The sequence below is a fragment of the Dendrobates tinctorius genome, unplaced genomic scaffold (assembly GCF_039654945.1).
Source record: "Dendrobates tinctorius isolate UK_male_01 unplaced genomic scaffold, ASM3965494v1 ptg000162l, whole genome shotgun sequence".
Lineage (NCBI taxonomy): Eukaryota > Metazoa > Chordata > Amphibia > Anura > Dendrobatidae > Dendrobates > Dendrobates tinctorius.
Genome location: NW_027361829.1, coordinates 21,283,334 through 21,298,173, shown reverse-complemented (window position 1 = coordinate 21,298,173; position 14,840 = coordinate 21,283,334). Strand labels below are relative to the sequence as shown.

General features: G+C 41.3%; 1 protein-coding gene across 1 annotated transcript; it reads left to right on the top strand.

Moving 5' to 3' along the window:
* Positions 1 to 383: 383 nt before the first annotated feature.
* On the top strand, positions 384 to 14,492 carry LOC141052654 (insulin-2-like). The gene is made up of 3 exons (XM_073549889.1): positions 384 to 431; positions 2,855 to 3,061; positions 13,868 to 14,492. Exons 2-3 carry the CDS (start codon positions 2,878 to 2,880, stop codon positions 14,002 to 14,004), a joined length of 321 nt encoding a protein of 106 aa, XP_073405990.1. The 5' UTR covers positions 384 to 431; positions 2,855 to 2,877; the 3' UTR covers positions 14,005 to 14,492.
* Positions 14,493 to 14,840: the final 348 nt, after the last annotated feature.

The following is a 14,840-nucleotide window of genomic DNA, read 5'->3' as shown; positions in this document are numbered from 1 at the left end:
AAATAAACATTTGTACAACATTTGTAATTGCAATATTTTTGTGGGAGAAATACTTAATTTTTTTGAACAATTTTTAGGGGTGTCAACACATATATATGTATATATATATATATATATATTTACTGATATCCATTTTGTTTTTAAAATTGCCTTGTGTATTCCTTTCTGCAGAATTAATGTGGCAGGTGGTCAAGTAATGGGAACAAGTGTTGATGCTAAGAAATGAAATCAATGATCCTTATTTCCAGGGAACTTGCAAATTTAATAGGTAACTGTTCAACTCATTGGGAGGAGCAGCTAATGAGCTGGCAAAATTTGGCAGGATGCTTAGCTAAGGTGCTTTGTGATGTATAAAATGGGTTTGCAGGAGCATAAAGATCACACTTACACCTGCCATCCCTCCATAAGGTCCTTCTCTAGCACTCATCCAGGTAAGTGTCTTGTCATTGTGGTTGGGGTTTGGATGGCTACTTAACAAGAGATTAGCTTACAAGTTTGAATCTGCACATAGAGTGGAAAACAGATTAAGAATCTTACATTATGTACTAGTTTGTTTGGTTCCTTTATGTGTATTAATTTCTACCAAATCTCCACCAATTATATATATATATATATATATATATATACTAAGGCAGAAAAGTAAAAGGACTCTATCAGTAGGATCAACCCTCCTATGGGCACGTAGATCATAGAAAGCTGAACAAAATGATACCTTGATATCTGCAGTCAGATGTCTTATTCCAGAGAAACTAACATTTTCTTAATATGTAAGTGAGCGGTTAAGATCTATGGGCCGGACATAGGTCTCCCTGAGAATCTGCCTCCAGAGCTTATATTAGATAAAGGGGGGTGTTAGCAGTGTGAGCCATGCAATGACTGACAGTCTACTCTCCTGATCTACATATTTTCCACTGGTAACACCTCCATATATTGAAAATAAGCTCATAAGCTCTGGAGCAGATTCTCAGGGAGATCATTATGTCCAGCCTATAGATCTTAACAGCTTGTTTACATATTAAGAAAATTAATATTTACATATTAAGAAAAACGTGGATTTTTTGGGAATAAAACATTGGATCAGAGATATCAAGATATCATTTTATTCAACTTCCTATTACTGCATGTTCATGTACACATGGCATAGGAGGGTTGATCCTACTGACAAATGGCCTTTCATTTAGATTTAAACCAAACACATAGCTATTTCCACCACTTAACAATAGATGTGTACCATTTATGGCTGTGTAAAGATTAAAGTCAATGTTAAATCACTACATAAAGCATGAACAATATTTACATTTAAGAGTCCTCAGTGGTTGATACCTTTTAATGGCTAACTGAAAAGATGGTAACACACTGCAAGCTTTCGAGACTACTCGGGTCTCTTCATCAGGCAAAGAATAACACAAAATTTCAAAATTTATTTATATGCAACAGGGCACAGGAATAAGTATTGTGTGTTATTTTCTATGCCTGATGAAGAGACCTGAGTAGTCTTGAAAGCTTGTAGTTTGTTACCATCTATTCAGTTAGCCATTAAAAGGTATCAACCACTGAGGACTCTCAAATGTTTATATTTTTCTTTCTACTGGCTAACACAGGACAAATACAGTATATATATATATATATATATATATATATATATATATTTCCTGTATATAAAGGAAGAAAGAATGTTTCAGTTGTTTAACTTATATACTCAATAAAGGGAACCAGTCAGGCGGATTGTGCACAGTAACCTGCAGACAGTGTCAGGTTGGCGTGTTATATTGATTAAAATGATACCTTGGTTGATAAAATATATTTTGTGGTTGATGTTTAATCTTTATTTTCAGTTTGGCGTTAATGATATGCTCATGCTCTGAGGCGGCCTGTGGGTGGTCTGCATGTGGTGCTTTGATTAAGTATTCACCAGTATGGCTTCTGACAGGTCACTGATCCCTCAGTGACCTGCCCCCTAGTTTACATAATAAATATTATATATATATATATATACCTTGAAAAAAAATACCCTTCTGCAGGCAGGCTCCAGCGGTGGCATCTGCGCTGCAGCATGATCGCATATAGAATGTACATGTAATCCTTTTCTTTCCTGTTATCCATAAATTCCTAAAAAAAATCAGTTTGAAAATGGTGTCAGCCGTGTCTGCAGAGTAAGCAGCTTCGGTAATCCAATAGCTGTGGTGCAATCTTGCTAGATAAAAAAAAATTGCCTCCTACAAGATGGCGCTGCCGACGCAGTAGCATCAATCGGTTAGCATCTTAGAGGAGATTTTTTTTCTCTCTAGCAAGATGGCGCCGCCCTAGCTTGCACAGTAGGAGCTACCAGATCGCCGATTGCTGCTACTGTACAGGCACGGCCGGCGCCATTTTCAAACTGATTTTTTTTTTTTAGAAATTTATGGATAACATGAAAGAAAAGGATTACATACACATTATATATGATATCATGCTGCAGCTCAGACGCCACTGCTGGTGCCTGCGTGCACAAGGGGATGATTTTTTTCTTCAAGATATATATATAATATTCATTATGTAAACTAGGGGGCAGGTCACTGAGGTATATCAGTGACCTGTCAGAAGCCACACTAATGAATACCTAATCAGAGGACCATATAAAGACCCCCCACAGGCCATCTTGGAGCACTAGTATATCATTAACTCAAAACTGAAAATTAATCAACAACCACAAAACGGATCTCATCAATCAAGGTATCATTTTAATCCGTATACCTGATACTGTAAGTTACTGTGCATAATCCTGCTGAAAGGTTCCCTTTTAATTATGTAGTATTTCAGCATATTTCTCTCAGTTTAGTACAGCTCATAATTTCTTTACTTCTTCTGTGCACAGACCTGCCCTCCATTTCTTTCATCATGGCCCTGTGGATACAATGCCTCCCGTTGGCAGTTCTTCTCATCCTATTTACACCCACCACCCAAGCCTTAGCCAACCAGCACCTATGTGGGCCTCACCTTGTAGAAGCCTTGTTCTTGGTGTGTGGTGAGAGAGGTTTCTATTACTACCCTAAGGTCAGACGAGACCTTGAACAGCCATTAGGTAAGATGTGAACTTAATTTAAACATTCAGATATAAAGTTTCAGATTTTGACAATAGACATAAAATATTTTTGTGGATCAGATTGGTAGATAATGGGGAATTATCCTTAAAAATTAGTGCTAAAATGAAAGAGTGGCCCTGACTACGACAACAGCCTAACGTTTGCTTTCAGTTTCTTCATTTGACACATTTTACTTTTATATTTACAATAGTTGAACATAAGCCCCAATATATTTTACAATATATATGTCTAAAGGCGGCCATGTGTATTTATGCCAAACTGACACCAACTACTCCGTCTTCTAATAGTGGTTGCCGCCGCGTACTGCACACCCTATTGACATGAATAATTATGTTAACCAAGTACACTATTTTATTTTCATGTACTATTGCTATTTATTTATTTATTTATTTATTTACTGCAGGGTATTTGCTCACCCTATTTTTATCTTAGGTTTTGTTTGTTTATTGGCCAGTGTGAACATGTGCCTACATGCTGCATGCATAACAACTTGTATTGCAGTTCATTTCTTTAGTTTTTTGTTTCAGGTTTTTGCACACTGTGCAAAAACCGGCATGGCCTCACTGTTCATTGAGCTGGACATTACATTTATATAGCGCCCCATTGGTCGGGGTATTGGTCCTGCTCGGCCCTTATTCGTATTTACATCATTTGACATATGGTAAGGTTTAATATTAGAGGTTAGGACCATCCAGAGTAGGGGCCCTGTGACATGGTAGGATGGCTTTCACTTTTTTGATCAAAATTATGTTAACCAAGTACCCTATAATATTTTTATGCACTATTGCTATTTTTTTATTTACTGCAGGGTATCTGTTCATTTTATTTTTATCATAGATTTTCTTTTTAAGGAAAAGCCAAAAAGTGACTGTTGTAACCAAGCACAGGTCATTGATGCACACTTGGCGTGGCCACGCAGTTCAGTGAACCTTTCCCACATATTTGTTTAGCATCTATCCTTGCCCTCTTTTTTGATTGACAGGTCTGGATTTATAGGAGCAATAGGAATGTCGAGATAGATGGAATTTGCACTGCACATCTCAGCCACCTCAAGGGTGCACAGAGTGCTTGTGGTTGGCTTGAATAATGATTTCCGATAACCTGATAGTAATGTTCCACATAAGAGTGAAATGTATAATTTGTTTTATAGTGATCTAAATCATTCTGGTTTACTGAAAATTTCTAATCTTGAATATCACTAATCTCAGGTCCAATAAGCAACTGCTATGTAATTTAATATGACGGTTTTACTTGTGTGCCAACATTTCCCATTGGAAGCATTTATGCGCTATTCACAAGATGTGCTTGAAATGTTGGTAGTCATGGGACCCCCATTTGCAGCTTCAATTGAAGCATAGCCAGGGGTGGAATTCAATTTTTTAAAACAGATTCCCTGTTTGTGTTTGGAAACCACGCTCATTTAAAAAGACATGCCCATTTCAATGCCAAACCAATTTTCTAGCTACACCCATTTTCACGCAGACTTTCCTCAACCGCAAAATAAAAGTTACCTATGTTATCTCAGAGCATGCCATCCAAATCAGCTGGAAGCCTGAAGCTCTACAGCATTGCCTCAGTGAAGTGGCAACAGACTCTGCTTAAGCTAACTTGTCTAGGAGACAAACCACATGGCAGTTATTGAAAGGAATAACAAATCAGACAGGTCTGTGGCTCTACCAGCTAAACCAGGCATGGTTGTGTCTGTGTGATAATAGCCACAACCTGATGGTGGCTGTGAAGCTTGGCAAACTCACACAAGTACCATGCTTGACTCACGTGCTGAACTTGGAGGTTTAGTAATTTCTGAAAACCTACTTAGATATGCCCGAACTTCTAGTCAGGGTATGCCACGGCAGCGTCCATTTCCGGCTACAGCTGCTGATGCTCTGGCAGTGCTGCGGCAGCGCATGCAAGTGCCAGTGCACCGACTGGTGTGCAACGTGACAATGCTCTGGAACTCCCCAAGGCACATGCTGGCAAGGCTTTGTCAGCAGCAGAGACCAGTTGTGTACTACCAGCTCCATCATGCCTGTCGGTATTCTGGTCAGCCTCCGCACATAGCAAGTGAAGAGTGGGCATGGATGTCTGCTATTTGTGCTGCTCTCCAGACTTTGAGCACTCCACAAAGATGGTGAGCGGTGATGACACCATAATCAGCACAACAATCCCACTTCTGTGCCTACATAGACAGTGACTGCACATAATTAAAGCTGAAGCTTTGCATGTGAACCATGTGGAGATGGAGGAAGACATGAGACAGGGAGGTACTACCCAGTCAAGCCTCATCTCATCTGCTCAACACAGGTTGGGTAACAATGAGGAGGTGGAGGCTGAGTAGGAGGAACAGGAGGTAGTTGATAGCACAACAGATGCTAGTACCCACACAAGCTTCATCCTGTCTCTCCTATGTGGATGGACTGAGGAAGGGAATAAGGAGGTAGAGATAAAGGAGGTAGAGGAGATGGAGAGTAGTCATCATGATGGAGATCGGGAAGTGTTGATTGTAGGTAGCTTGGCACATATGGCCAACTTTATGTATCTCTGCCTTTCCCGTGACCCTCTCATAGCTACATAGGTTGAAAAAAAAGACCTAGATCCATCAACATAGTAACATAGTAACATAGTAACATAGTTATTAAGGTTGAAGGGAGACTTTAAGTCCATCTAGTTCAACCCATATCCTATCCTAACTTGCCCTAACATGTTGATCCAGAGGAAGGCAAAAAAAACCCATGTGGCAAACAGTAAGCTTCACATTGGGGAAAAAAATTCCTTCCCGACTCCACATACGGCAATCAGACTAGCTCCCTGGATCAACGCAATATTAAGGAATCTAGTGTATATACCCTGTAATATTATACTTTTCAAGAAAGGCATCCAGTCCCTTCTTAAATTTTAGTAGGGAATCATTCATTACAACATCATATGGCAGAGAGTTCCATAGTCTCACTGCTCTTACAGTAAAGAATCCCCGTCTGTGAGAATGCTTAAACGTTCTTTCCTCCAGACGTAGAGGATGCCCCCTTGTCCCCGTCACAGGTCTAAGAGTAAAAAGATCATTAGAAAGGTCTTTGTACTGTCCCCGCATATATTTATACATTGTAATAAGATCACCCCTAAGCCTTCGATTCTCCAAACTAAATAACCCCAAGTGTAATAACCTGTCTTGGTATTGCAGACCCCCTAGTTCCCTAATAATCTTGGTCGCTCTTCTCTGCACCCGCTCCAGTTCAGCTATGTCTTTCTTATACACCGGAGACCAAAACTGTACACAGTATTCTAAGTGTGGTCGCACTAGTGACTTATATAGAGGTAAAATTATGTTCTCCTCATGAGCATCTATGCCTCTTTTAATGCATCCCATTATTTTATTTGCCTTTGCAGCAGCTGCCTGACACTGGCCGCTAAATGTGAGTTTGTCGCCCACCCATACACCCAGGTCTTTTTCAGTGACTGTTTTGCCCAGTGTTTTACAATTAAGCACATAATTATACAACTTGTTTGTTCTACCCAAGTGCATGACCTTACATTTATCCCCATTAAAGCTCATTTGCCATTTATCAGCCCAAACTTCTAGTTTACATAAATCCTCCTGTAATATAAAATTGTCCTCCTCTGTATTAATTACCCTGCAGAGTTTAGTGTCATCTGCAAATATTGAAATTCTACTCACTATGCCCCCTACAAGGTCATTAATATGTTAAAAAGAAGCGGGCCCAAAACTGACCCCTGTGGTACCCCACTGCTAACCGTGACCCAGTCCGAGTGTGCTCCATTAATAACCACCCTTTGTTTCCTTTCCCTGAGCCAGCTCTTAACCCACCTACACATATTTTCCCCTATCCCCATTGTTCTCATTTTATGTATCAACCTTTTGTGTGGCACCGTATCAAAAGCTTTTGAAAAGTCCATGTACACCACGTCCACTGCATTCCCCTGGTCCAGTCCGGAACTTACCTCTTCATAAAAGCTTATCAGATTAGTCTGACAGGAACGGTCTCTTGTAAACCCATGTTGATATTGGGTCATAAGGTTATTCTTCTCCAGATACTCCAGTATAGTATCTCTTAGAAAACCCTCCAGGATTTTACCCACAGTTGAGGTTAAACTTACTGGCCTATAATTTCCAAGTTCAGTTTTTGTCCCCTTTTTGAATATTGGCACCACATTTGCTATACGCCAGTCCTGTGGTACAGACCCTGTTATTATGGAATCTTTAAAGATTAAAAATAATGTTCTATCTATGACTGTGCTTATTTCCTGCAGTACTCGGGGGTGTATCCCATCCGGGCCCGGGGATTTGTCAATTTTAGTGATTTGTAGACGCCGCCGTACTTCCTGCTGGGTTAAACAGGTGACATTTAACGGAGAATTTTTATCCCTGATGATGTTATCCGTCATGGGATTTTCTTGTGTAAATACTGTTGAAAAAAAGTCATTTAGCATATTGGCTTTTTCCTCATCCTCATCCACCATTTCACCCAGACTATTTTTAAGGGGACCAACACTATCATTTTTTAGCTTCTTACTATTTATGTAAAGAATATTTTGGGATTATTTTTACTTTCTCTGGCAATGAGTCTCTCTGTCTCAATCTTTGCTGTCTTGATTTGCTTTTTACAGAATTTATTTAATTTTCTGTATTTATTTAATGCCTCATCACTACCTACTTGCTTTAATTCTCTAAATGCTTTATTTTTATCTCTTATTGTGCCCCTTACAGCTCTATTTAGCCATAGTGGTTTCCTCCTATTTCTAGCATGTTTATTCCCATACGGTATATATTGTGCACATGTCCTATTCAGGATGCTAATAAACGTCTCCCATTTTCTTTGTGTATTTTTATGTCTCAGGATATCGTCCCAGTTAATTGCACCAAGATCATCTCTCATCCGTTGGAAATTTGCCTTCCTGAAGTTTAGTGTCCATGTAACCCCTCTACTACACATCTTATTAAAGGATACATGAAAACTTATTAATTTGTGATCACTATTACCCAAGTGACCCCCAACCCATACATTTGATATGCGGTCTGGCCTGTTGGTTAATATTAAGTCTAGCAGTGCCCCCCCTCTTGTTGGGTCCTGAACCAGTTGTGAAAGGTAATTGTCTCTCATAGTAGTCAAAAACCTATTACCTTTGCTGGAACGGCAGGTTTCGGTTCCCCAATGTATTTCAGGGTAGTTGAAGTCCCCCATAATAATGACTTCTCCTTGAGTGGCTGCTTCATCTATTTGCTTTATGAGGATATTCTCTGTTGCTTCAATTATTTTTGGAGATTTATAACAAACCCCTATCAGTAATTTATTATTTTTCCCCCCTCCCCTTATCTCTACCCACAGGGACTCTACATTTTCATTAGATTCATATATATTCTCATGAAGGATGGGTTTTAAGGATGATTTTACATATAAACACACGCCTCCCCCTCGCTTATTTGTACGGTCATTTCTGAACAGACTATAGCCCTGTAAATTAACCGGCCTGTCGTGGCTCTCGTCCAGCCATGTCTCAGATATCCCCACCATGTCATAATTATGTTCCAACAACATTAACTCCAATTCCTCCATTTTGTTGGCGAGGCTTCTGGCATTAGTATACATGCACTTTATGTATCTCTCTGTACCTCTATTCTTTCTTAAATTATTTACTGTTCTAACCCCACCCCCCATGCCACCCCCACCCCCAATGTCATTATTTGTGCCCAGGTCTCTATCTGCACTGTCTTCCCCTCCTATAAAAGGAATACCCTCCCCCCCATCCCTAGTTTAAACACTCCTCCAACCTTCTAGCCATTTTCTCCCCCAGCACAGCTGCACCCTCCCCATTGAGGTGCAGCCCGTCCCTAGCGTAGAACCTGTAGCCAACTGAGAAGTCGGCCCAGTTCTGCAGGAACCCAAACCCCTCCTTCCTACACCAATTCCTGAGCCACTTATTAACCTCCCTAATCTCCCATTGCCTCTCTGGCGTGGCACGTGGTACAGGAAGTATTTCCGAAATTACCACCTTGGAGGTCCTTGCTTTAAGCTTACAGCCTAATTCCCTGAAATCATCTTTAAGGACCTTCCACCTACCTCTAACTTTGTCATTTGTGCCAATGTGCACCATGACCGCTGGATCATCTCCAGCCCCTCCCAGTAATCTGTCAACCCGATCAGCGATGTGTCGGACTCGAGCGCCAGGTAGGCAGCACACCGTTCGATGATCCCTGTCTTTGTGACAGATTGCCCTATCTGTTCCCCTAATAATTGAGTCTCCCACTACCAGAACCTGTCTGGCCTGCTCTGCTCTCCTATTTCCCCCCTTACTGGAGCAGACACTCCTCCGGCTTTCAGAGGACTTGCCTTGCTGCAGCAGTGCTACTCCTGCACTAACACTCCCCTCATCTGCCAACTTAGCAAACTTATTGGGGTGTGCCAGATCAGGACTAGCCTCCCTGGTGCTCTTCCCTCTACCCCGCCTTCTAACTGTCACCCAGCTAGCTGCTTCATTGTCCTGCAGCTCCAACCTAGCATCCCCCCCTCATCTATCCCATTGAGCGTCTGCTCAGTGAGCAGAAGACTCCTTTCCATATTGTCTATGGATCTCAGTGTTGCCAGCTGCACATTTAGATCCAGTATCTGGGCTTCCAAATGCACAACGTGCTCACATCTTGCACAGCAGTATGCACCCTCAACCGGCTGTTCAAGGATTTCATACATGCGGCAAGACGTGCACTAGATGGCATTGGCAATAGTGGACCACATCCAAGTTCAACCTTTCTCCACCAATTGTACATTTTGTCACTAATTTAACTATAACCCACAATGTTATTTGAGATCATCCAGCCTTTTTTTTAAAACTGTTACAGTGTCTGCCATTTCCACCTCTTGTGTTAGAGAATTCCACAGTCTGATTGCTCTAACCGTAGAGAACCCTTTCCTATTTAGCTGCGGGAATCGCCTCTCTTCCACCCGTAATGAGTGCCCACTGGTCCTTAGTATGTCTTTGGAAGGAATAAGTCATGTGCAAGCCATTTGTACTGACCACATATATATTTATACGTGTAAATGTGATCTGAGATACAGCAATCTGTCAATTACTGAGCTCAATTCCCTCAGTATCCGAGGAGGAATGCCATCTGGGTTGGGATATTTGTCAATGTTATCAGACGCATGCATACTGCTTTTTGTGTTAAACTAATTATATCAGGTGGTGAACTTTGACTTTTGCCTTATTGAAAAATCAATGGACAGACAAGTGCCTATTTAAAATCTAAGCCTTTTCTTTGCTCTCTATAAATATCTTGTGATTATCGTCTTTTAAGGGCCCAATACCATCTGTTCTTTTTCTTTTTCACATTGATGTATTTATAAAAAATGTTGGAATTTATTTTAATGTCATTATACCCTCCCAGCTTCCAGGCCCTGATGACCAAGTATTTTTGACAAGTAGGGAAAAGTTTTTTAAGGTGGTCAAGCAAAACCAGAGTGCTTCCTAATTCCTCTGCAACCTTCAGCTCAAACTTGGGTCTCAAACTTGGACACCTGGCATGAGCTGGCCCTCTATGCCTTGTAGGTGTTGTGCTGCCCTGCCGCTAGTGTCTTGTCTGAGAGGGGTTTTAATGGCAGCAGGAGGTGTTGTAACAGATAGGCACATTCACCTGTCAACAGAAAATGCTGACAGGTTCACTCTGATAAAAATGAACAAAGCCTGGATTAACCCAAACTTTTCAACACCACCAGATGACAGCAGCACATAAGGTATTTTTAATCTTCAATATTTTAATGAGGCTCACTAGTTGTTGCCTTCGAAGATGTATGGATGACTGGATGATCATAATTTTTTCCTGGCTTTTCACTTTGTACAAAGCCTTTATGAGTGTAGGAGTATATCAACTACACTTTCAAAATATTTTAATGATGCCCCCTTTGTTTCCCTGGTTGCCTATGGATGATGCTCCTTATTATTTTTCCTGGCTTTGCACTTTGTGCAATGCCTTTATGAGAGTAGGCATACATCATCTAAACTTTCAATCTATTTTAATAAGGCATGTCAGTTATTGCTTCAAGGGTCTGTGGATGACTGTATTGCCATCCTTACAATTTTTTCCTGCCTTTCATTTTGCGCAAAGCTTTTATGAGTGTAGGAGTACATCAACTACACTTTCAAAATATTTGATTGAGGCCCTCCAATTGTTGCCTTCAATTGTATATGGATGATTGTATTATCCTCCTTATCATTGTTTCCTGGCTTTGCAGTTTGTGCATAGCCTTTATGAGTGTAGGAGTACATCAACTACACATTTAAAATATTTTTATGAGGCCCGCAGTTGTTACCTTCAAGAGTCTATGGATGACTGGATGACCCTCCTTATAATTTTTCCTGGCTTTGCACTTTGTGCAAAGCCTTTATGATTGTGGAAGTGTCACAACTACACGTGCCTAATTTTTTTATGAGGCACTCCAATTGGTGCCTTCAAGGGTGCATGTATGACCCACATTATATTTGGTGCTAGCTTGTCACTGTGTGCAGAGCCTTTATGAATGTAGGTGTACCATTACTACACTTTCTTAATATTTGAATGCAGCACTACATTTGGTGCCTTCAACGGTGTATGGATGACCCTGCTTGTAATTTTTGGCAGGCTTTGCACTGTGTGCAGAGGTTTTATGAATGTAGGAGTACCACAACTACAGTCTTCTCACAATATTTGAATAAGGCACTTCAGTTGGTGTCTTCAAGAGTCTATTGATGACTCTGCTTGTAATTTTTGGCAGGTTTTGCACTTAGTGCATAGCCTTTATGAATTTAGGAGTACTACTACATGACAAATTGAACAAAATGTGTATGAAGCCCTCCTTTATATCTAATACAGGTTCTATCTGAGTCCCTCTTCCATCACATTTTTGGCAGTTCTTGCTTAATTCATAAATTACACTGAAATTTCCAATGATTTAAAAAAAAAAAATCAATTTTAGTTTACTTATTTATTTTTAATCCTTTTAAAATTTTGCTTACAGTATATACAAGTAATTATCCAGGAAAGATGGTTTCTTAACATTTTTTTCTTGTAAACTACAATTTCTCATTGACTTTGAATGTTTTATTGTCAGTCCTTAAAGTGGAGTAAAAGTGTGAAACCATTGTTCCCAGCAGTGATCTGGGAGTAAGAGATGCTTCCAGGGGTCTTCCCCATGATGTTGCCAGAAAAATTCTTGTATTTCCCATTCACTCCCATTATACTTTTTACTTGAAACGAGCATCCAAGCATTAGGAATTAATCAGTTCGAGTAACGAGCATCTGAGCATATTAGTTCTCACTCATCCCTACACTTTACATTACTTATACATTAAAAATAGCTCAGCATGGATAACGGTACTATTATCAATTAATAGGTAATATTTAATAATTAATATCCATTATTATACCTATACATAGGACTATAGATTGCTGCTTTCAAGGGCAGGAAAGAGACATTACAGTACACACCCTTGCACGTATTTGTAGGTCAATTACCGTATTTTTCGCTTTATAAGACGCTCCGGATTATAAGACGCACCCCAAATTTTGAGGAGAAAAATAGGAAAAAACTTTTTTTTAAATAAAATGGTGGTGCTTCTTATAATCCAGGCATCTTATTGCTTACCGCTCTGTCCCCCGGTGCTGACACCCGCTCTGTCCCCTGGTGCTGTCGCCAGCTCTGTCCCCCGATGCTGCCGCCTGCTTTGTCCCCTGGTGCTGTCGCCCGCTCTTTCCCCCGGTGCTGCCACCCGCTTTGTCCCCTCGTGCTGTCGCCCGCTCTGTCCCCCGGTGCTGCCACCGCGCTCTGTCCCCCGATGCTGCCACCCGCTTTGTCCCCTGGTGCTGTCGCCCGCTCTGTCCCCCGCTGCTGCCGCCGCGCTCTGTACCTGGTGCTGCCGGGTGCTGCCACCCACTCTATCCCCCAGTGCTGCCGGGTGCTGGTGCTGCCACCGCCGCGCTGTGTCCCCTGGGTGCTGCTGCCACGCTGTGTCCCCTGGTGCTTGCCGCTGCGCTGTCCTGTGCTGTGTGGGGGGCTCTGCCGCTCCATCCCTGCTTGCAATGCCCTGTGCGGTGGACTGCTTCCGGGAAAATGGCCGCCGCGCAAGCGCAGATGGAGATCTCGGCACTGAAATCTCGAGAGATGAGATGAGATTTCAGCGCCGAAATCTCCATCTGCACTTGCGTGGCGGCCATTTTCCCGGAAGCAGTCCACCGCACAGGGCATTGCAAGCAGGGATGGAACAGCAGAGCCCCCCATGCAGCACGGGACAGAGCGCGGCGGCGGCAAGCACCGGGGGACACAGCGCGGCAGCAGCACCCGGGGGACACAGCGCGGCGGCGGCGGCAAGCACCGGACACTTGCAGCGGCAGCACAAAAAAGGTATATCCGCATTGTAAGACGCACCCCTATTTTCCCCCAAAATTTTGGGGAAAAAAGTGCGTCTTACAAACCAAAAAATACGGTATCCCAAAACATTCATTCAAAATGTAGATTGTGAGCCCTATTGGAAACCATGACTGATGAAAGATAAGTATCTCTGTACAGCTCTGCAGAATATAATGGCACTATATAAATGAAGAAAAAATTAAAGATGATCTAACTTTGTCAGTATGAACTAATAAACTATAATTCATTTTTGCTACCTACCAACATGAAGGTAATAAAACTACCATAATAGTATCATAGTATAGCAATATATTTTCACATAGAGATGAGTTTTATGGGGCCAGACCTTGGTCTAATCTAACAATGTGCTTCTATATTTTCCTATTTCTGCAGTGAATGAAGTCCAAGGCAATGATCTGGATGGGATGCAGCTCCCATCACAGGAATATCAGATGAGGAAGAGAGGCATCGTTGAACAGTGCTGCCATAGCACATGCTCATTGTATGAACTGGAGAACTACTGCAACTAAGGGACAGATGTTAGGACACTTACATAAATGATCTGTCTATGCAAATCACATATGTGTGTATATACATGTATATATACACGTGTGCCCCTTCAGGTCCTGATATTTTTACTGTGTCTTTTTGCCATTGTCTTACATATGTATACCGATAGAGAACGTTGGAGGTGACAATATTAAAATTCAGCGTATTAGTATTGTCTGAAGTTGGAAAGTGATACCAACTGCAAAAAGACACAAGCGGAATACAGAACAACAGGTGGCGAAGGCTTCTAAAAAAAATTCTGTTCACGCAAGGGTATCAAGACTCCCGAGAGTAACTGAGTGCAGAACGGGGTGAAAGAGAGCAAGAAGAAATTGTGAAAAGAACTTCTTTAACCCGCTGCTTTTCTGACACTGAATGTCCTACAAAGCCTCTTGTCATAATGTAAGTGTCCTGTACCTATCCATCCTCTCTCACTGGCTGAATACAAATAAATGAAATCGATAAAGCACTTGTTCTGGTATTATTTAACACCGCTATTGTGTGTATAATAAGTTTGATTTATGAATACACTAAGCTGGTATTTATATACTCGGGGCTAGAGTTGAGCGACTTTTGGTTTTTTAGTGTCGCGTTTCGTTTCGTGAAACCCTACTTTTCCAAAAGTCGGGTCGAGCAAGATCGTCCGATTATAGGGAAAAGTCGGGGTCGTCCCGAAACACGAAACCCAATGTAAGTCAATGGGGAATAAAAGTCGGCAGTGAGAGGAGGACAGGAAACACACCTACAGTGCCCATTTGAATGCCAAAAGCATCAATTCTTCTTACTTAAGCTTGTCAACCTTAATTAACTTCATAAT